This window comes from Nerophis lumbriciformis, linkage group LG12, assembly GCF_033978685.3.
Source record: "Nerophis lumbriciformis linkage group LG12, RoL_Nlum_v2.1, whole genome shotgun sequence".
Lineage (NCBI taxonomy): Eukaryota > Metazoa > Chordata > Actinopteri > Syngnathiformes > Syngnathidae > Nerophis > Nerophis lumbriciformis.
The window spans coordinates 31,090,141-31,115,143 of NC_084559.2; the positions used below are offsets into that span (position 1 = coordinate 31,090,141).

At 38.5% G+C, this 25,003-nt stretch overlaps 1 protein-coding gene across 3 annotated transcripts in view; it reads right to left on the minus strand.

Annotated features, from left to right (window-relative positions):
• The window catches only part of emid1 (EMI domain containing 1), a 204,634-nt gene that overhangs the window by 165,815 nt on the left and 13,816 nt on the right, over positions 1–25,003 (minus strand). For all 3 annotated transcript variants that reach the window (XM_061986344.1, XM_061986345.1, XM_061986346.1), the window contains exons 2-3: positions 9,266–9,379; positions 5,599–5,702 (exon numbers count right to left, since the gene is read on the minus strand). In XM_061986344.1, coding sequence (XP_061842328.1) covers positions 5,599–5,702; positions 9,266–9,379 — 218 coding nt within the window. The remainder of the gene's footprint in view (positions 1–5,598; positions 5,703–9,265; positions 9,380–25,003) is intronic.

Consider the following 25,003-nt stretch of genomic DNA (forward strand, 5'->3'; position numbering starts at 1 on the left):
TTTTCATAAAATTGCCAAAATGTTAAGCTTTTCTTGTAAAATTGCGACTGTTATTGAGTAAAATTCCAACTTTTATCATACTATTGGGGCTTCACGGTGGCAGAGGGGTTAGTGCATCTGCCTCACAATACGAAGGTCCTGAGTAGTCTTGGGTTCAATCCCGGGCTCGGGATCTTTCTGTATGGAGTTTGCATGTTCTCCCCGTGACTGCGTGGGTTCCCTCCGGGTACTCCGGCTTCCTCCCACTTCCAAAAGACATGCACCTGGGGATAAGTTGATTGGCAACACTAAATTGGCCCTAGTGTGTGGATGTGAGTGTGAATGTTGTCTGTCTATCTGTGTTGGCCCTGCGATGAGGTGGCGACTTGTCCAGGGTGTACCCCGCCTTCCGCCCGATTGTAGCTGAGATAGGCTCCAGCGCCCCCCGCGACCCCAAAGGGAATAAGCGGTAGAAAATGGATGGATGGATGGATCATACTATTGCACAAATGTTCCGTTTTTTTGTGAAATTCCAACTAATTTTTCACAACAAGCTTTTTTATATTTGCATAGTATTTATATATTACTAATGTTGTAAATATAAATATTTATATATCTAGCTACGGTGGTGACAAAATGAAAACAGCAGCACTAACATGGCACCAGGGCCGGTTTTTGCTATGGGTAATGTGGGCGAACGCCCAGGGCACAATTTATATAAGGGCGCACGCACAAAAAAAAAAAACAGAAAAAAAAACTTGCCGGTTTTCTAGACTGCAGGACCTAATTTTCATCAGTGGCCCTTCATATATAGAGAAGGAAGCACATTTGCTCCAAGGTAAGGTGTCTTTCTTCAATGGAGGCGTAATATTCCTCCTTTTCTCAAATGTTTGCCTATCGTTCACAATCATTATGAAAGACATGATGATGGATCTTATTTATTTTAAATTTTTTGCATTCTGAATTTTAAATAAATGCGATCAAAAGTCCGCTTACAATGGAGCCTATGGGAGCCGCGCAATTTCCGCTATAAAACCCTTAAAAAAAACATCCAAACACCTCTATTGAGGTTTTATATACATGATGTAAGTATATATGTAATGTAATAACAAACACATTTATATATCTATTAGATATTAGAGAAAAGCGCTACATAAATATACTTCACTTCACCAATGAGGCGAGATCACCCATACTGTGCCGTAGGTGGGTCAGGATGAACAAATCAAGCGCTCCTCCTACCTTGTCGAACAGTGGTTCTCAAACTTTAGTACCATCTCAGAAAACACTCCAAGTACCTCCATAATGACCAGCAGTAAAATACAAACGAGTAGTAGGCCCAAGTATTCATTAAAAACAAAGCAAAGGTTTTATTTAACAAGTATTTTTCATCCTTTTGGCCACTGTAACATTACACACAGTTTGAAGAGTAACACTGTGTTTGGACATTAAAAAATAAAACAACTGTACCTAAATAATGAATTAAATATTTGCCGTACCACAGTTTGAGAATCCTTGTTGAAGAATTCTCCAAACTGCCCCTAAAATCACCGTACCTAAGCGCATATACAAACATGGCATTGGTCGAATTTCTCTACTTAGAAGAGGAAGGCAAGTGCATATGCCCTGCAAACACTCCGCGAGGAAAGAAAAAAAAAAAACCCTTGCTTTGACACATTAAACCTCATGGGCCAACCACGAGTATTCACGCCGAAAAAAGAAGACGCTCTCGGTGCCTTATTTTGGTGCGAAGTGAACGCAGACCACAAACTGTACAAGTAACATTCTTGTTGTAACGTAGCATCCTGACAGAAGCACTCAACTTTTTTGACGCTCTATTTTAGCTTTACTGCAGACCTCAACACGGCAACAGCAGCCCTCATTACTTGTTAGTGCCACAGTGCTAGCCTAGCCAGTAGCCACAACAAAAAACAAGATACCACTTCCTTCAGCAAGGTTGCATTCAGGAACTCCCGGAATTTGGAGCACCAAACATTACAACTCAAGTAAGTCGTTTTTTTCTCAAAGTTCTGTATTGCTGCAATAATTTGGACATTTTTTTTGTGAATTGTATTTCTTATTTTTTAATGTATCAACCAGTTATCATTTACTTTATACCACTGAAGTATTTAAATTATTCGTCTGTTAAACTTGAATTTTACAAAATCACATAAAAATATAAAAGCATTGGGTTGTTTTTACAAATATTGTGCATTCAAAAAGAAAATTCAAGCACAGTTTTAGCATTGGCTCCGTTTTTACAGTACTGACTTGATACTGAAATCTATTGAAATGTAAACGATATCCAACCCTTAACAGGACACAAGCTTCACTGATTTATGAGTGTCATGTTCGCTCTACCATAATAGTGATTTCATATTTGGTAGGACAAATCTACACATAAAATTAATCAAATATACCATTTTTTGACCCTTTCTTATTTCCAAGTGTGCACAAACTACTCTCAAATCTACGCTAATAAAATAACAAATATAAATAAATTATCGTTATTGGTATCGGTCCTGCACCTGGGGATAGGCTGATTAACAACACTAAATTGTCCCTAGTGTGCGAATGTGAGTGTGAATGTTGTCTGTCTATCTGTGTTGGCCCTGCGATGAGGTGGTGACTTGTCCAGGGTGTACCCCGCCTTCCGCCCGAATGCAGCTGAGATAGGCTCCAGCACCCCCCGCGACGCCAAAAGGGACAAGCGGTAGCAAATGGATGGATGGTATCGGTCTTGATAAGCAGGAAGTTATTGGTTTCGGCTTGGAAAAAAGTATCATGCAACCTTAATTTCAACTCACAGTACAACTTCAAACTCAATGTAAAAATTATTTAACACACTAATTAGTTATCTCAAGAGTCATATTCAGACTGTGACAAGACTGAATGATTTATTAATACCGTGATAATAACATTATTGATCATGGTCATAAAGTCGCATCTGAAATATTAAAAGTTGATTAAATCACATTTTGTACTTAGTTGAAATATTTATGATATATATTGATGTTATTTATCCTCTATTTAGAATTATGATTATAATAAACAATACAGAGGTGCTGTTAGAAAGTCCACTATTTTGCATGTTTTGTGTTCTTTATGCATCACTGATATGAGAGTTCTGGCGGGCGTTATGGCATCTTACTCTGTTCAGTGGTCCTTGAACGCATCGTAGTTGTGTGCAGCGTGACAAAGCAGTTTGGTTTATTTGTTAACTTTCTTTCGCTGACACAGAAAAACGTCCTCCCCGCCCACACTCCTTGTTTACCTCATCCTTCTTTACCCCGATGTTAATGGTGTGCGTAAATGCACAAAGACCACAGCAAACTTAACTCAGCTTGACCACAGATTGTAAATAAACCCACAAAACAGAAGACAACCTGCAGGGTCCTTCAACTTGGACTAAGCCGGTAATTTCCAGGAGACATTTCACCCCTTTGAGAACCTTTGCCTTGGATTTTATGTGTACTCCACTTTTCGTAGTATTCTGCTTTTTTGCCAAAAGTTTGTCCTAGTTTTCGGACACCATCTTTGCGATAAAATGACCAAACATTGCGCATACTTGCCAACCTTGAGACCTCCGATTTCGGGAGGTGGGGGGTGGGGGTGGGGACGTGGGGGGCGTGGTTGAGTGAGGGGGCGTGGTTAAGAGGGGAGGAGTATATTTACAGCTAGAATTCACCAAGTCAAGTATTTCATATATATATATATAAATAAGAAATACTCAAGTATGTCATATATATATATATATATATATATATATATATATATATATATACACACACACAAGTATTTCATATATATATATATGACATACTTGACTTTCAGTGAATTCTAGCTATATATATATATATATATATATATATATATATATATATATATATATATATATATATATATATATATATATATATATATATAGCAGTTGTGCACTGCACTCTCTAAAAGCCCTAGATGTTATTGTCACAAATGCATGTACAGTAGATGGCAATATTGTCCTGTTTAAGAGTGTCAAAACATTGCTGTTTACAGCAGAAGAACTGCTTTACGGTAGACGAAAACGTGACTGTTTTTGTTGTGTGTTGTTACCGCGCTGGGAGGACGTTAATGAAACTGCCTAACAATAAACCCACATAAGAAACCAAGAACTCGCCCTCGATCATTCTACAGTTATAATGTGATTGGGCAGGCACGCTATTTATATTGTGGGAAAGCGGACGTGAGAACAGGCTGGCCGCTGTCGACACGTCACTCAGGTCCGCATGGAGCTGGAGGGGGCGTGGCCTCCAGCTCCGCCTGAATTTCGGGAGATTTTCGGGAGAAAATTTGTCCCGGGAGGTTTTCGGGAGAGGCGCTGAATTTCGGGAGTCTCCCGGAAAATCCGGGAGGGTTGGCAAGTATGACATTGCGGCCAATTGACTGCATATCATTCCGCAGAATCAAGTATCCAAACCAAGAATCTTACGTGTTGGTGACTCCGTCTTATTGAGTTGTTATCACACCACAAGTCTGTATGCTTTTTTTTTAATAGGATATGGCTGCAAAATAAACCACCATGGGGCCAAGGAAAGTTGCAAGTGACAGTACTTGGCTAAAGAAGGTGACAAACACTGTTGAATTTAAAACAAAATACAAAAGTGAGGTCTGTGTGGATCTTTCCTATCCCCGCTCATCGCAGTCTTTGCCAAAAAGAGTCTTCAATAAATGTAAAAGTGCTGTCAAATGTTCATTGGTCTATTTGTATGTATTGTGCAATGTTTTCTGCATGTATAACTATCATTATTGTTTATAAAATGTGTTTTGTGTTCATAGTTACGGGTGTCTGGAACGGATTAAATGGATTGATGTTATGTTTCGGTGTGGCGTTGTTGATCGTAACTCCAGGAGGCAGAGACAGCAGGCGAAGTGCAGAAAAAAATATATAACTTTTACCAAAAATAAAGAAATAGTGCAGCAGGGAAGTGCACACCCGAAGCACAGGGAAAGCTATGCATGTTTAGGTGCTAAGCAAAGCAAACATCACAATGATCCAGCCCCATCAAGAATCCTGAATGACAACCAGGAACAGGTGTGTTCTGATCAGCGCTCAGACAGGAGAATTAGTAGCAAAAGGTAGGCAAACAGGAAATGGAAATCAAAATAAGAGCGCTGGACAGGAAATTAAACTAAATACCAGAAACTGATAATAACTGTTGTGAGAGATCATGATACAGTGACATTATTTCTTATGAGAAAAATTGCTCCGGTTGTCATCTTTGTCTCACTTTTTGTAATGGATTACTAACAAAAACCGAGGTACTTGCATATGTACTCATGGAGGCAGATTGTGTCCATGATAAATTACAATTGAAAAGTGGAGATGGCTTTTTGCTCCAATAAGCAGGTGTATGAAAATCAAGAGAGCAGCTGTTCTAGCTTGTGAGATGTTTTTAATGAATAACGTTAGGTTTGGGCTGTCATTTCATGTACTCTTATAAACCTGTTCCAAATAAAAACTAACTTACACAAAAACATTAATCAATGATGCAAACCACAAGATGATTAGTAAAGGTTAAATCCTTGTAGCTAATTTGCTTCTTGGTCCCAATGAATTCATCTCCTATCTGCACTTACCTTCTTCACAGGCGGTCCCGCTGAATCCTGGACAGCACTTCCACTCCAGTGAGGTCACAGTGCGGTATACAATTTTATAGGAAGGTCTGACAACGGTCCTGTAGCTGAAAAACACAAGCAGATACATACTTTAGTAGTTCATCACCATACAGTTTCAAAAGAGAACACTGATCTGACCTGTGCTTATTTATTGCAAATGTGCATGCAAATTGTGTATCATATAGTAAAAAATGGAGGAAACCAATTAATAATACATTTTTTGCATATGCGTTGCAAGGGAAACTTGGGGCGGGGGGGGTTGTATTTGTAGCGGGGGGTGTATATATTTTCAAGTATGTCTTATATATATATATATAAGTATATATATATATATATATATATATATATATATATATATATATATATATAAAAATAATCCGTTCATGAATGAGTATATCCGTTCGGCCACCGTGTTCAACGGAGAAGTCTGATCTACAAAATGTGCAGGCAGCATACCCCTTCCCCTTCGAGCTGTCCTGGATGAACTGAAAGTATTTTTTCCAATAATTTTGGAACTTGCAAGCGTACTTCTTCTTCTTACTCGTCGTCGCCATGTCTCTTCTTCGTTCTTCTGCTTCGTCTCTGTTATTTTTTTGGACATTACTACTTGCCGTAGTTTTGAAGCAATGCATGATGCGAATCCGGATGTTGTGTGTCAGTGTATTAACGTGCCGGCTGGAATAAACACACGCTGAGAAATAGCTCCGTGCCTGCCTACTTTATGGGTTATATATAAACCTATGGATAACGGAGACATATATAATAGTCTCCTTTTCAGGTGAGAGAGGACGCTAAAGGCAGTGCCTTTAAGGCACGCCCCCAATATTGTTGTCCGGGTGGAAATCGGGAGAAATTCGGGAGAATGGCTGCCTCGAGAGATTTTCGGGAGGGGCACTGAAATTCGGGAGTCTCCCTGGAAAATCGGGAGGGTTGGCAAGTATGATTTAATGTCCTTTGTGTTTTTTGATGTTTCCCTCTTACACACATGTCTATGTGTGCTATGGCTATGAGGTTTGTTTTCTTCCTTGGACTCAGTCTGGACCCCCTCTCCCCAGGCTTGGACTGAATATGTTTAGTTTTTTTACGCCTGACTTTACAGGCTACAGGTTACAGGATGCGTCACGCCGATGTTTTCTGAGTGTTATCGAACGGGAAGGTTGACAGTTGTGATTCACTGCAAAGCAAAATCCTGCATTTAGCATTTTTGAATTTTCGAGATATTAAAAATTGTTTTTTCACAATCTGAGAGCAATAATTCTGGCTTTATAAAGACATTAATGCTCAATTTGGATTGACACTGTTTTTACTAGGCATCATTTCAACGTTTCATTTTGTTTGTAAAGTTTGCATCAGCTTGACAACTGTCTGATGTTTTTACCCTAAACAAATCAAATGTAAAGAAGAATTCATGCAGGTGTAACTAATGTTGTGACTAGGGGCGTAGCACCAAATTCCGGGCCCCATACACACACACTTAGGGCCTGATTTACTAAGATCTAAATACCACGCGCTAAAATAGCATTACTATTAGTGGAATAATGTGATAGTATAAGACTGCGTGTGCAATTGAAAAGTGGTGCAGACCGCCTTATTTAAATGAGGATTTTGCGTGTACTATACAGGGCATCACCACAGAGACACTCGCATTTACTGCACATTCATGTTATCATGAATGTGCAGTAAATGTGAGTGTCTCTGTGGTGACTCTTGTGGCGTTTTGCTATCTTTTCAAACAAGCAGCAGACATCTACCACTTTTTATGGGCATTTTAGAAGCAGTCCTGCAGTGCATCTACAATGAATCTACTTTTTATTTTACCACTGAAGGTGCATTTACTCCGCTAAAAACGCAAGAAAATGCATACTTCAAGAAGTTGTATTCATATAAGAAATATTTTGATAATATACAGTACAGGCCACAAGTTTGGACACACCTTCTCCTCATTCAACGCGTTTTCTTTATTTTCATGACTATTTACATTGTAGATTTGTCACTGAAGGCATAAAAACTATGAATGAACACATGTGGAGTTATGTACTTAACAAAAAAAGGTGAAATAACTGAAAACATGTTTTATATTCTAGTTCCTTCAAAATAGCCACCCTTTGCTCTGATTACTGCTTTGCACAATCCTGGCATTCTCTAGATGAGCTTCAAGCACACCTGTGTAGTGAAAACCATTTCAGGTGACTACCTCTTGAAGCTCATCAAGAGAATACCAGGAGTATGCAAAGCCGTAATCAGAGCACAGCATGACTATTTTGAAGAAACTAGAATATTAGTTTAGTTTAGTTTATTATTTCTTCGGTCAGTGGTCAACAAAATAAATAAATACAAATCATGTTTTCAGTTATTTTACATAAGTACATAACTCCACATGTGTTCATTCAAAGTTTTGATGCCTTCAGTGACAATCTACAATGTAAATAGTCATGAAAATAAAGAAAACACATTGAATGAGAAGGTGTGTCCAAACTTTTGGCCTGTACTGTATATTATATTAGAAAAAAACAAACGTCATTGAGAAATACTCAAGGACACCAAAACGCATCATTTGAATTTGTTTTAATAAGTCTCTTAAGTCAGTTATAAAATTATGAAAGGATGTTGCTGAATACACTATTTGTGTAATCTTTTTTATTTATACCATCCAAAATGTTGACACACACACGTGGCAGGGCGTAGGATTCTCGTCTGTCCATTGTCGGTCTGTTCAGCCGTGTGTGAAACTGTCAGTTTGCACATCCATTTGACATGTGCTACCGTATTTTTCGGACTATAAGTCGCAGTTTTTTTCATAGTTTGGCCGGGGGTGCGACTTATACTCAGGAGCGACTTATGTGTGAAATTATTAACACATTACCGTAAAATATCAAATAATATTATTTAGCTCATTCACGTAAGGGACTAGACGTATAAGATTTCATGGGGTTTAGTGATTAGGAGTGACAGATTGTTTGGTAAACATATAGCATGTTCTATATGTTATAGTTATTTGAATGACTCTTACCATAATATGTTACGTTAACATACCAGGCACGTTCTCAGTTGGTTATTTATGCCTCATATAACGTACACTTATTCAGCCTGTTGTTCACTATTCTTTATTTATTTTAAATTGCCTTTCAAATGTCTATTCTTGGTGTTGGGTTTTATCAAATAAATTTCCCAAAAAAATGCGACTTATACTCCAGTGCGACTTATATATGTTTTTTTCCTTCTTTATTATGCATTTTCGGCCGGTGCGACTTATACTCCGGAGCGACTTATACTCCGAAAAATACGGTACATAAAACGCAAAATAGTGCACGCAAAACGGTGATGAGTGTTGCTAAATCACATTGCGCGTGCTACATGAGTAAATTTGCATCGATCTCCTCCCAGCATTGTGGGTGTTTTGATGATCAGCATATATTTAGCATATTAATGAAGACAGAGATGCATAATAGATTGCAAGCCTTATTCTGCTCATTCTACAGACGCAATCCACTTTGCACACACTTAGTCGATTAGCTTTGTGTGTGCTATCAAGTTTGCACGTGTTTTAGTACAAAAAACGACTTTTACTATTTGTTAGGTGAGTTATGTTGGATTCGATTCGAGGTACGGTGTATTTCCTTCTCCTCACCTGCCTCCCGTACATCCCTGTGGCCAGCGGCACGTCTGGTAGACCCGCTGCACGACTGTCCCATTCTGCACCTGGCAACTCACTGTCCTGGTAACTGTGTGAGGACACCAGTTTCTGCAAGGAGGGGACAAAATCAATGTAAGCTTGCAGAATGTTCTTAGTGTGGGTACAAGAAAACAGCATTTGAGAATTTGAATAATGCATGGGAGTAGATGGTTTGAAGGCATCCTTCAAAAACCAGGACACTGACTAAAGAAAATGAGTCGTCTTCTCTCCCATCCCCCCCGCCGCCCTTTAGTCTTTTGTTTACGAACTCCTTTATGGTGTTTACGCAGTTTTAATCAGCCACAAGATATGCACGAGTGCATTGTGGGCTGTATTTGCACTGGCGGGTTCCAGCCATTTGCATTCAGAGATAAGGCCACAAAAGCGGGGGACTGAAGAGGAAGACAGGGTCCCATACCGAGATGAAGGGTTTCAGCAAATGCCAAGGCAGGGTCATGAGTCCAGTTTCCACAAGGACTTATAGTAAGACACTATCACAAGCGTTTTGAGGCTATAAAGAGATCACCCTGCCGGGAAAATGAGCTTATTCAGGGTCAGGGCTTCACATCTGATAGCAGACTTGACAGAACAATCAGCTTCTCTCATCTCAACCCTCAATTGTGCTTCCTAATTTAAAAAAACCAAAAAAAAAACAACAAGACACATTTGGTTTTTATGAACAATGACGTGAATGGAAGCAGGAGGGGGGGAAACATGCAAACGGTTACTTCAGTGTGTGTTTACACAATCAATAAATGTGCGTAGCGGGGGAGCTCCATTGAGAAACCACAAAGGAAACTTTTAGCACAGAATTTTGTGTGTTCTTCTGCCAACGTGTTTGGCGGCGTTGGGAGGTAGGGGGGCACTACAGTCTGTTTGTCAATATGCATGGCCATATGTTCGTGTGTGTGTGACCGAGAGGGACTAGTTACGCTAAAGGAAAATGCCAAAGGCAGAGGATGCTGAGCAGCTCCCATTAACAATCCCCACATGTAGTCATGGCCGCACACATAGATTTACTGATGGAAGAACCTCAGAGGAAAGTTGTACTCCTATGGAAATCTTCAGACACTTTATTAGGTATACCTCATACTTGCCAACCCTCCCGGATTTTCCGGGAGACTCCCGAAATTCAGCGCCTCTCCCGAAAACCTCCCGGGACAAATTTTCTCCCGAAATTCAGGCGGACCTGAGTGACGTGACGACAGCCTGTTTTCACGTCCGCTTTCCCACAATATAAACAGTGTGCCTGCCCAATCACGTTATAACTGTAGAATGATCGAGGGCGAGTTCTTGGTTTCTTATGTGGGTTTATTGTTAGGCAGTTTCATTAACGTCCTCCCAGCACGGCAACAACACACAACAACAGCAGTCACGTTTTCATCTACCGTAAAGCAATTCGTCTGCCAAACAGCAATTTTGTGAAACTCTTAAACAGGACAATACTGCCATCTACTGTACATATGTGACAATCACATCTACGGCTTTTAGAGAGTGCAGTGCACAACTGCGCACACAACAAGGAGACAAAGCAGAATGCATCATCAGAGAGGGTGTTCAGCATGGTTAGAAAAATAGTGACAGAGAATAGAACAAGGATGGACAATTCAACCCTTAACTCAACAATGAGTAGATATGAGTGTTATGTGTGTGTATATGTGTAAATAAATGAACACTGAAATTCAAGTATTTCTCTTATTTATATATATATATATATATATATATATATATATATATATATATATATATATATATATATATATATATATATATATATATATATATATATACTATATATATATAATTAAAAAAAAAATATATATATATATAGCTAGAATTAACTGAAAGTCAAGTATTTCTTATATATATATATCAAATACTTGACTTGGTGAATTCTAGCTGTAAATATACTCCTCCCCTTTTAACCACGCCCCCAAACACGCCCCCGACCACACACACACCTCCCAAAATCGGAGGTCTCAAGGTTGGCAAGTATGGTATACCTTTTTGCATTGGCGTACCCCCGCCATGTTTACTTCTGAAAAAAAACTGGAAACATTCCTAATTACCGGTTTTTCCCGACTTTAAACCGCTAATTTTTTCCCACGCTTTGAAGCCTGCGGCTTATAAAACAGTGCGGCTAATTTTTGCTCCTTTATTTGCTAACAGCCATAATGTTTTGTATTCAACAAATAGTTTTCATAAAACACAGAAAAGGTGTGGTATTGTTTGTGCTATGGCGCCATCTTTTGGATGAGTTTGCTTGAGGAGGTTTGATTGATTGATTGAAACTTTTATTAGTAGATTGCACAGTACAGTACATATTCTGTACAATTGACCACTAAATGGTAACACCCGAATACATTTTTCAACTTGTTTAAGTCGGGGTCCACGTTAATCAATTCATGGTAAAAGGTGCCGCGAGTTGAAAATGTACTTCCTGTTTCGTGCCTTGAACCGGAGGTATAACCATCCATAGCGTTTCTGCTCGTAAGGATTATTAATTTATCACTTCAAGCAATGTTTGCAAGTTTTATATATATAACTAAAACAATTCATACTTACTAAACCGTCCCATGAGTGATGTCTGTAGGAGTGTTTTCATGTATATTTGTACGTGCTATCATAATGTAATCAAGCTAGCGTTGTTGGTATTAGTAAATATACTAACACAGGGGTCGGGAACCTTTTTGGCTGAGAGAGCCATGAAAGCCAAATATTTTAAAATGTATTTCCGTGAGAGCCATATAATATTCTGTAACTCTGAATACAACTAAATGCGTGCACTTTTAAGTAAGACCAACATTTTTAGAGTACCGTATTTTTCAGACTATAAGTCGCAGTTTTTTTCATTTATACTCAGGAGCGACTTATGTGTGAAATTATTAAGACATCACCGTAAAATATCAAATAATATTATTTAGCTCATTCACGTAAGAGACTAGACGTATAAGATTTCATGGGATTTAGCGATTAGGAGTGACAGATTGTTTGGTAAACATATAGCATGTTCTATATGTTATAGTTATTTGAATGACTCTTACCATAATATGTTAAGTTAACATACCAGGCACGTTCTCAGTTGCTTAGTTATGCGTCATATAACGTACACTTATTCAGCCTGTTGCTTACTATTTTTTATTTATTTTAAATTGCCTTTCAAATGTCTATTCTTGGTGTTGGGTTTTATCAAATACATTTCCCCCAAAAATGCGACTTATACTCCAGTTCGACTTATACATGTTATTTTCCTTCTTTATTATGCATTTTCGGCCGGTGCGACTTATACTCCGGGGCGACTTATACTCCGAAAAATGCGGTATAATAAGTCTCTTTTTCTTTTTAATAACAGCTATTCTGAAGGTAACCAATAATAAATAAAATACTTCTTACCATTAATGAGACTTCTGGTGCTGTATGGTTTTACTGATGGCTTTGTAGTCTGGTTGATACGTGGTTATTTTTAACACTGTGATTACCAGCGGAATTATTCATCACTTATCGTGTTAAGCAATGTCAGCTAGGATTTATCTGAGAGCCAGATGCAGTCATCAAAAGAGCCACATCTGGCTCTAGAGCTATAGGTTCCCTAGCCCTGTACTAACACGTTTACAATTGGCTGTGTTAGTATTTGTGGGGAGGCATGGCCGACAGCGAGGCAGGGCACGCCGGGGCCGACTCAAAGATGGCGGTGAAGAGGCGTGGCCGGCGGGCCAGCGGCGAGGCGGGGCGCGCCGGGATCGGCGCCGTAATAAGTATCAGGTGCGTGGATCGCCCACCTGGGCACAATCATATAATATCCTCCAAGTGTGTAAAAGGGCGGCAGCCGAGAACGACGGGGCAGCAGAGGGAGTTGGAGAACGAGCAACACCCGCAGTGCGCAAGAGACAGAGAGCAAGAGGCAGACGAAGACGCGGCCGGCTGAAAAGCGGACCGAAGAGCGAGCAGTGGAAGAGGAAGGAGCTGAAAAGCGACCCGACCTGAGACTGAGTATTATTGACATAATAAAACAAAGTCAAAACGGCTCCAGTCATGTCAGTCCTCGGTGGTCCATGGAACCCGGACGGTGAGAGACTGTCACAGTATTATTAACTTAAAATGGCATTCATGTAGTGTTTCAGTTTCGTAAATTCATCAAAACGCCATCGTGGAGTTATTGAGTCTGTTTAGCTGATTAGAGAGCTAGCTAGTCCGGTGTGGCTAATAAATGTAAAAATAATTTTTCTTTTAAAATTTGGTGGGTGTGGCTTGAGTACTGGTGCGCTCTATAACCCAGAAAATACGGTAAAATAATTGTATTCCATATTGACCCAGTAGTAGGAATGGGAAGTGAATTTGGTACTTTTAAAGTATCGACTGACATTCACGTAAAACCAAACGGTACCATACTTAGATATCTTTGTTGAACGTGATATCACGTCATGCACCGGCTCAAACACTTGGCGGGGAAACAAACACTCAAAGTAATGTTGCAATTTTCAACGCCAACAAAGCAGGAAGAAGGTGCTCAAAAGTACAGCAAGGCTCCGCTTTTCATCATTAGCCAGCTCGATGCTAATTTGCATTGGATTTTCCATAGACATGCTACTTACATGGCAATTTCAACAGGATTATGATAATGAAAACTGCAACCAAGATGCATGTTAGGATCAAACAGCGTGTCTATAAGAAATACAACACTTAGGGCCTGAGCCACTAAAGGTTTGCGTGTACTAAAACGCATGCAAACTTGATAGCACACGCAAAAGTAATCTATTAAACTTGTGTGCAGAGGACTGCGTCTCTTAAAAGAGCAAAATAAGCAGCCCAACCGATTTAGCATATGTAGAATATAAGCCGATAATCAAAACGCCCACGATATTGGGAGGAACAGATGCATATATAATTACTCAGCACCTACAGTGTGATTTATCAAGACCAAAATTATTCCGCGAGCGCCATTTTGTGTCTTTACTTAGTACATCTAGAAAGGACGTGCAAATTGGCACAGTTACACACATGGCAGTGAGAAAATAGGGGATTACCCTGCAAAGACAGATGGATTGATCAAGAATCCTCATGTGTGTGTGTGTGTGCTAGGGTGACCAGGTGTCCGGATTTAGGCCGGACAGTCCGGATTTTTAATGCCCTGTCCGGCGTCCGGCGCAGCGTCAAGCCGGACACGTATTTGTCCTCCTTTTTGAGGCACTAGGCTTGAAGAGCGGAGTTTTTTCATCTTTGCTGGGCTGCAGCGCGATAGCCAATCAAAGACCGTAAAAAATGCCCCCAACGCAGTAACGTATCAAATGATTGGCTAAGAGCGGTGTCGGATACAAATCTGCTTATCATTGGTTAAAAAAGTAAACAAGGGTTCATGTGCTGTTGCGGCATGACATTGACAGAAAGTTAGCATCATGCCAAAACGCAAGATCTCGTTTAATTCTGAATGGATAAAAGAGAACGAATTTATAACGAAAAGCAGTCGAGACTCATTCCATGGCTTCTGCACACTTTGTCGATGTGATGTCGACGTAAGTAGTCAGGGGAATGCTGCAACTGAACGGCATGCGGGTGCGCGGATAAACATAAAAGTAATAAACGTGCGGCAGGTACCTCTTCAATGAGGAATTTTTTTCGTGAAGTTTCGTCGCCCCTGGATGACAAGATAACCGCTGCGGAGCTGTGCAAGGTGTACCATGCTGTAAAGCAGTGGTTCTCAAATGGGGGTACGCGTACCCCTGGGGGTATGTAATGTAATGTAAGTTCATAAACTGAACATCAAATCAAGTAGGCTATTCCATTCATTATCATAAAGCCAGAGTTCCCCCCATGCCATGATGGTTTGACCCTCACTAAAATGTCTGTCAAAAAGAACTGTGAAAAGAAATGCAATATTCAGTCTTGACAGTTAGATTTTTTTGTAGACATGTTCCATAAATATTGATGTTAAAGATTTCTTTTTTTGTGAAGAAATGTTTAAAATTAAGTTCATGAATCCAGATGGATCTCTAATACAATCCCCAAAGAGGGCACTTTAAGTTGATGATTACTTCTATGTGTAGAAATCTTTATTTATAATTGAATCACTTGTTTATTTTTCAACAAGTTTTTAGTTATTTTATATATTTTTTTCCAAATAGTTCAAGAAAGACCACTACAAATGAGCAATATTTTGCACTGTTATACAATTTAATAAATCAGAAACTGATGACATAGTGCTGTATTTTACTTCTTTATCTCTTTTTTTCAACCAAAAATGCTTTGCTCTGATTAGGGGGTACTTGAATTAAAAAAATGTTCACAGGGGGTACATCACTGAAAAAAGGGTTGAGAACCACTGCTGTAAAGCATCACCAGTCCTACAGAAGTTTAGACTGCGGCATGAAAGTGGACCGGGAGATTTTCAGTGACTAGCCCACAGCTAAAGGGATGGCCTGTGGCCGAACAAAAGCCAAGGCATTGTGCGAGAACGTCATCGCTCACTATTCAGTACAGGAACATACCGACTGCATAAAAGAAAACAACCTACCCTTTTCCGTGGCAACCGACGCCTCAAATAAAGGAACAAACAAGTGTTTTCCCATTGTGGTAAGGTATTTTCACTTTGATGAAGGCATCCAACATGTCCTGTTGGATTTTTATAGCGACAGCAACGAAACGTCAGAAGCCATAACAAACCAGCTGCTGGCAAAACTTGAGATGTCTGGCTTAGAGGTGAAAAACATGTCTGCATATGCAGCAGACAATGCCAGTGTCAATTGTGGCAAACATAACAGTGTGTATCAGAAGCTGAAACTGAGCCAAAAAGATGTGCTCCCTGCAAACTGTTTGGCCCATATTCTGCATAACGCAACCAGATATGCATCAAGCAGCCTTGATGTTGATGTGGAACATTTTTTGTGGCATTTTTCTTTTTATTATATATGTTAACTACATTTAAGTCCACACATGTTATGCTTTGTGGCACTCTGCACTTGAAAAGATTCATCTCAGTGGTCACTTTTTGAACACCACAATGTATTGAATAAATACAAATACTGTTAACAAACACTTGACTTTAATATTTTTTCCTATTCAGCCACACAAACATCATCTTTAAACCACTCAAAATTGTACTATAAATAAGGTATACCAGAGTCCTATGTACACTATAGTAATTTATTGATATGCCGCATAATGTCCTCCTTTTTGGTGTCATGGAAATGGTCACCCTAGTGTGTGCGTGTGCGTCATCATATTTGGACTGTCATAAATAAATACATATCACAAACATTGTCTATTCAGTAATATCATTTTATAATTTCATAGCTGCTGGCTGACTTACGGGGCTGATTAAAGCATATGCAATTGATTGCTGTGTTTTATTAATCCCGTTACTTTTCCCATTTGGGAAATATATTATTGTAATACATCTCCTATAGGAAAAAACGACTGGCAATATGCAACATGCATTTTCTTGCTTTGGATCATTGTATTGTTTTTGTACAATTTTTCTTACCTAAAAGTGAGTTTTTTTTTGTTTTTTTTAAAAGTTAAAATGGTGCTGTTTTGGGGGGAAGCAGTGATTAAATTGATTTAAATTCATTTCAATAGGCAAGATTGATTTGACATAAGTGTTTTGAGTCAAGAGCTCCATAACAGAAGGAATTAAGCGCATACATTGAGGTACCGTATTTTTCGGAGTATAAATCGCACCGGAGTATAAGTCGCACCTGCCGAAAATGCATAATAAAGAAGGAAAAAAACATATATAAGTCACATTTTTTGGGGAAATTTATTTGATAAAACCCAACACCAAGAAAGGCAATTTAAAATAAATAAAGAATAGTAGGGATGTCCGATAATGGCTTTTCGCCGATATCCGATATTCCGATATTGTCCAACTCTTTAATTACCGATACCAATATCAACCGATACCGACATCAACCGCTATATACAGTCGTGGAATTAACACATTATTATGCCTAATTTGGACAACCAGGTATGGTGAAGATAAGGTACTTTTAAAAAAATAAAATAAAATAAGATAAACAAAATAAAAACATTTTCTTGAATAAAAAAGAAAGTAAAACAATATAAAAACAGTTACATTGAAACTAGTAATTAATGAAAATGAGTCAAATTAACTGTTAAAGGTTAGTGCTATTAGTGGACCAGCAGCACGCACAATCATGTGTGATAACGGACTGTATCCCTTGCAGACTGTATTGATATACCGTATATTACCAAATAAACGCCCTTGGGCAAATAACCGCCCATGTCCTAATAGCCGCCCGGGGTCTGACCCCATTTTGTGAATTAACTGCCTCTTCCTAATAACCGCCTATGTCCAAATAGCCGCCCATGGGCTGTTATTTGCATAATTTAGATTAAAATGCTACTGGGGTTGCGTTTGCTGCAGTATTATTGTTTTGATGGTTTTATACTTGGTACTGTAGCCTTTATTTTATATAAGTGACAGTATTATTGTTCTGTTTTGATGGTGGGTTTTATACTAGAGTACTTGGTACCATAATTTTATTTTTCCCGGTAGGCTGCTTTATTTAAAAAGTTTATTTATTTTTAATATTGGTATTCTATTTGACAAATGTTGCACTACTGCCATGTTGAGGCCTTGTTGATGTCTTGTCTTTTGATAGCCTACCTCATGTTGATCTCTTGTTTTTTTTGTTTGTATGTTTACTATAGCTTTTACATTTAAAGTTTTTTGTACGAAAAAAAAATACTGGACAGTAACCATTGTAACCAAATAATGGCCTGGTGCAGGCTGGTGAAAAAATAAATAAAAGCCTTGTGCAAATAACCGCCTGCTTCTTTTAAACGCCTGTCTCCAAATTCGATTTTGTGAAATAAACACCCGGGCTACTATTTGGTAATATACGGTACATTGATATATAATGTAGGAACCAGAATATTAATAACAGAAAGAAACAACCCTTTTGTGTGAATGAGTGTAAATGGGGGAGGAAGGTTTTTTGGGTTGGTGCACTAATTGTAAGTGTATCTTGTGTTTTTTATGTTGATTTAATAAAAAAATAAAAAATAAAATAAAATAAAAAATAAAAACGATACCGATAATTTTTAAAAAACGATACCGATAATTTTTAACGCATTTATCGGCAGGGTGGTCTTCTCCCGTGCATTAATCACCTGCAACCAGATAAAGATCAGGTTCCCAGACTATGTTAGGACAGTATAGGGGGGCTGCACCTGGGGACAGCAAAGGCTGCCTCCAATGGGGTGGGCCTTTTTATGGCCTTCTCCTTTCTTTGCTTTGCACTTGCATGTAATTATCACAGAGGAAACAGCAAGAAGACTTGGCATTTTACAATTTCCTAACTAGCTTAATGAGAAGCCTTATGACAAGCGCAGACAATATTGCTTCTCATGCATGCAAGGGAGCATGTAAGGACACGATCCTTCTATCTTTAAGGTCATTTAATTTCAGAGGACTATGTATAAATATTAGGACTGTCAAAATTAACGCGATAATAACGCATTAACTATAAATTTCAATAACGGCACACATTTTTTTAACAGGCGATTAACGTGAACACTTCCCTTGTGACCCTCGTGCCGTGCCGTAGCAGAGGGAACTTGGCTGCAGTTCACTTGCTACTGATGAGCCACAAGCGAGCAGTAATGGACAAAGGAAGGTCTACCTTATGGAAATGTCAGATTCAAAGCCATAGCAAGTTGTTCTCCTGACAAGAAAGGACTATTTTTCGCTGTAAGAAGAGGCGACATCCCTGCAGCAAACGCCTGCTGCGTGCGTAGTTCAGGTGGGTGGAGCTTCACTTCCGTGTTCAGATTACGGTTAATGTTCAGTGATAACATAACATTTACATTGTTACTGTGACTGATTTAGTAAGTAAGATGACATAAAAGCTCAACAGAAATGAAAGAATGTCGGCAGGAAGTCGAAAGGAGACTTTTTTTGTATTGCAAACAGTTGGTCTGACATCAAAACATGTCAAGACCCTTTCTCAAACCAATTACACACTCTCTGGCTTCAAATTAAAAGTGCTACACTATACATCCGGTTTAACTACGATTAGGGTTTGTCCTTAATGTACGGGCTTCATATTAGCTGCAACACCTAGTAAAATAAAGTAATATAATTAGAAATGTCCGACAATATCGGCCTGCCGATATTATCGGCCGATAAATGCTTTAGAATGTAATATCGGAAATTATCTGTATCGTTTTTTTATTATCGGTATTGGTATTTTTTATTTTTATTTTTATTTTTATTAAATCAACATAAAAAACACAAGCTACACTTACAATTAGTACACCAACCCAAAAATACCTCCCTCCCCCATTTACACTCATTCACACTCATTCACACAAAATTGTTGTTTCTTTCTGTTATTAATATTCTGGTTCCTACATTATATATCAATATATATCAATACAGTCTGCAAGGGATACAGTCCGTAAGCACACATGATTGTGCGTGCTGCTGGTCCACTAATAGTACCGTATTTTTCGGAGTACAAGTCGCACCGGAGTATAAGTCGCACCTGCCGAAAATGCATAATAAAGAAGGAAAAAAACATATGTAAATCGCACTGGAGCCCGGCCAAACTATGAAAAAAACTGTGACTTATAGTCCGAAAAATACGGTACTAACCTTTAACAGTTAATTTAATTTTACTCATTTTCATTAATTACTAGTTTCTATGTAACTGTTTTTATATTGTTTTACTTTCTTTTTTATTCAAGAAAATGTTTTTAATTTATTTATCTTATTTTATTTTTATTTTATTTTTAAAAAAGAACCTTATCTTCACCATACCTGGTTGTCTAAATTAGGCATAATAATGTGTTAATTCCACGACTGTATATATCGGTATCGGTTGATATCGGTATCGGGTGATATCGGTATCGGTTGATATCGGTATCGGTAATTAAGGGTTTGGTCAATATCGGAGTATCGGATATCGGCAAAAAGCCATTATCGGACATCCCTAAATATAATGTATTGTAGCGTCCAGGAGAAAACAAACAAAGTCTGACACTCTTTTTAACTTTTATGGCCAATTTTATGCTAACAACGGGCCCAATTCCAGCAAGTATTTCCTCACAGCACACACGTCTGCCTCCGTGCTTCACTTCAAGACAAACAACACTTGTTTATTCTCCGCGGTCATAACACCCTAACATACACATTAACACCAGACATACGCACGGGGTTGTTTGGAGCGTATGCCGGGCTGCGGACATACTTTAATATATTCGAGATATACCTGCAGAAAGTGATCTTCCCAATTTAAGATGACACTGGCGGCTTTTATTGAGAGAAAGGCTCCCAGCAACGCGAAGCAAGTGGGCTTTGCATCACGGACATGGCGCGACAGAAGTGTCTAAACAGAGTCTCTGAACACGAGTACAGTCTGCAATAACACCTGAAATAGATGCTAGATTTGTTGCCAATCATTTTTATTACAGATAAAGTGACTAAAAGGATTGTAGAAATCTTTTAAAAAAAAAAGTACATTGTTTAATAAGCAGCAACAATTTAATAATAGAACAAAACAATATTATGTAATCAAAATTTACTTAACATATTTGTTTAAAATCCCTTTTTAAAGAATATATGCATCATATGACATGACGTCATATCGACCACGCCCCCACCGCTACAGGTATTTTGGCAATTTAGGGGAAACCCTGACATTAACAAAATAAAAATGTCTTACATTACCATCATGCTTTGTCAGAGATGTTTTGTAATGTTATTCCGTGATACTTGCAACTTAAGAAATGCTACTACATCAGTTGAGGAAAATGAGGGCAGGAGGGGGGATTTTTCTGACTGGCTATAATATCGTGTAAATTATTTTATAACATATTCTGGTCGAGTCCTCAGTTACAGAATGATTAGCAGGCTGAATATTACATGTATTTAATTAATAGAGAAGGTTAAAACATTGTCATGTAGCACTATAAAGCCACCCCTCCTGAAAATTATCTGTCTGGGTTACACTTATTAATAATGAAAAATGATACCTATCTGCAATTAATTGCAATTAATTCTGAGTTGACTATGAACAATGCAATTTATCACGATTAAACACTTAATAAATATATATATATATATATATCACCGGGAAACTGGGTTGAAACGAGGCACACTGCTCAAGCTTGACCTATTTTACCATAACAATGTAAAAGGTTTATTTCTTTTCACCCTCTCTTTATCTGCCTTTTTTTGTATTTCAACTATTCATTACATTTATGTATAGTATAATTTTGATAAAAGAGGTCATTATTATTATTCATTATCAATATTGTTATTTCTATTGGTACTGTTACTGTTTGTAGTGCAATAATGTTCATTGTCATTTCTGTGTAATTACTATCTACTTCACTTACTGGTTCTTCTTTATACTTTTTGGTATCATATTTGTATATATCGTATTTGTTGTTGTCTCTCTCTCTTGTCCATGCAATTTCCCCCTCTGTTTTCTCTTCTTCTTCTTCTTTCCATCCCCTGTTGCTCCAAACATTAAATATATCCAAAAATGTAATCAAGTCAAATACAAATAGGGCACCAAAAGAAATATCCCACATTTCTCTTTTGTAAAGTACACCTGTAGAGCAAATATGGGCTCTGAGGAGAACAATATGATTTGCCTGAGTTACTAGACAGGACATATCAAAAAATAAATAAATAATTCCTAAATAATAATAATACGTTCAGAGGACCATTACACAAAGATGGTTAGATTTTGTATTTTTGGTCAAAGGTGCTTCGAGATCTTTCACATCAACACAGCTTCCTCTCACTGGAAGCATGTGTTGTGAAGCGCCCTCTCATAAAACCCTGTGCCGTCTAACTGGCACGAAGCGGGTCCGATGTATCCGGTCTCGGCAGCACACATGGCACACTCCCAGCGCTGCGCCCAAACTAAATAAATCATCAGCCATCTCTGGCCAATAGTTTGAAAATGAAATTCTTATAGGAAAATCTCAGCTTTGGCCCATCTGTTCGCCTTGCAAACCCTTTCAGTCTGCATCTTTCATGACACTGCTGAGTGTACTTCCAGCTGACGACTGGAGAGAGGTGGAAAAAGCCAAAAAGGCCAGCGAGGGCAAAAATGCTGCGTGGTCAGATGTTGGTGGAAAACGTGCAAGTCAGTAATCCACAACTTTTAGGAAATAGCAGAAGGCCCGAATCGCTTGCACAATCCTTACAAAAGTATTGGGCCAGCAATAGAATTATTAGCAGGACCATAAAACTACCCCATCCGTGTATTTATTTAAATACAAACCCCGTTTCCATATGAGTTGAGAAATTGTGTTAGATGTAAATATAAACGGAATACAATGATTTGCAAATCATTTTCAACCCATATTCAGTTGAATATGCTACAAAGACAACATATTTGATGTTCAAACTGATAAACTTTTTTTTGTGTGCAAATAATCATTAACTTTAGAATTTGATGCCAGCAACACGTGACAAAGAAGTTGGGAAAGGTGGCAATAAATACTGATAAAGTTGAGGAATGCTCATCAAACACTTATTTGGAACATCCCACAGGTGAACAGGCAAATTGGGAACAGGTGGGTGCCATGATTGGGTATAAAAGTAGATTCCATGAAATGCTCAGTCATTCACAAACAAGGATGGGGCGAGGGTCACCACTTTGTCAACAAATGCGTGAGCAAATTGTTGAACAGTTTAAGAAAAACCTTTCTCAACCAGCTATTGCAAGGAATTTAGGGATGTCACCATCTACGGTCCGTAATATCATCAAAGCGTTCAGAGAATCTGGAGAAATCACTGCACATTAAGCCCGTGACCTTCGATCCCTCAGGCTGTACTGCATCAACAAGCGACATCAGTGTGTAAAGGATATCACCACATGGGCTCAAGAACACTTCAGAAACCCACTGTCAGTAACTACAGTTGGTCGCTACATCTGTAAGTGCAAGTTAAAACTCTCCTATGCAAGGCAAAAACCGTTTATCAACAACACCCAGAAATGTCGTCGGCTTCGCTGGGCCTGAGCTCATCTAAGATGGACTGATACAAAGTGGAAAAGTGTTCTGTGGTCTGACGAGTCCACATTTCAAATTGTTTTTGGAAACTGTGGATGTCGTGTCCTCCAGACCAAAGAGGAAAAGAACCATCCGGATTGTTATAGGCGCAAAGTTGAAAAGCCAGCATCTGTGATGGTATGGGGGTGTACCGTATTAGTGCCCAAAATATGGGTAACTTACACATCTGTGAAGGCGCCATTAATGCTGAAAGGTACATACAGGTTTTGGAGCAACATATGTTGCCATCATCCAAGCAACGTTACCATGGACGCCCCTGCTTATTTCAGCAAGACAATGCCAAGCCACGTGTTACATCAACGTGGCTTCATAGTAAAAGAGTGCAGGTACTAGACTGGCCTGCCTGTAGTCCAGACCTGTCTCCCATTGAAAATGTGTGGCACATTATGAAGCCTAAAATACCACAACGGAGACTCCCGGATTGTTGAACAACTTAAGCTGTACATCAAGCAAGAATGGGAAAGAATTCCACCTGAGAAGCTTAAAAAATGTGTCTCCTCAGTTCCCAAACGTTTACTGGGTGTTGTTAAAAGGAAAGACCATATAACACAGTGGTGAACATGCCCTTTCCCAACTACTTTGGCACGTGTTGCAGCCATGAAATTCTAAGTTAATAATTATTTGCAAAAAAAAAATAAAGTTTATGAGTTTGAACATCAAATATCTTGTCTTTGTAGTGCATTCAATTGAATATGGGTTGAAAAGGATTTGCAAATCATTGTATTCCGTTTATATTTACATCTAACACAATTTCCCAACTCATATGGAAACGGGGTTTGTATAAGCAGAAACAATGTAACAGTGAACCCTGTAAGATCCGACCAAAACATTGTATCTTACTCGCTATCATTAGCTCATAGCTATAGACCAACATAACTTTGTTTTTCCACCCATGGGAAGGAAGAAAGTGAGTTTGAAGAACAGTGCTGAGAAGAAAAAGTGGATGGTATTAATTGAATTAAAGAAATAAATCATCAAAAACATGACTAGTTGTGTTGCCAACTTGGTGAAGCGATTTGAGCGTATTAGTGCCTGTCTGCACCATACTGAAGCAGAATGAGTCTAACTATTTCATTATTTCACAAAACTACTGTAGTTGTTAGCAATACATTCTACTGTATTTTTGATACGATATGTCTTATCTAAAAGTTAGTTTTTCTTTTTAAAAGGCAAACGCCAATTTAATTTACCCGGAGACACCATTTTTAGTTCCAGAACTACCGGGTACGTAACAAGTGCCAATGTTGTCAGCATTAAAGGGGCCATTTCAGGTTGTGATGAAAAACAATGGTGATCACACTAAATATTCATACTTTGAACACTATTTGGACATGTTCACTATTTACACAATCATTTTGTTTTCAGAGGTAAATACATCTTAACTCTTTTCTAGACACTGACTCTAAAATACAGTAAACCCAACATTTATTTTTATAACAATAACAAAAAAGACAAGACATTGGTTGCTAATTTGTTGCACTTACTCCAACAAGAGTCAAATACTTTGGATCCTGCACCATGCCCTCAGACTAAGTCTGTGAGCATGAACTGATGAAGCCTGTTTGGATGAGAGGTAAAACGTCTTCTAAGACAATCTGAACAGTCCAGTTGCGATCGATTCAATGACCTGGATTAATAAGA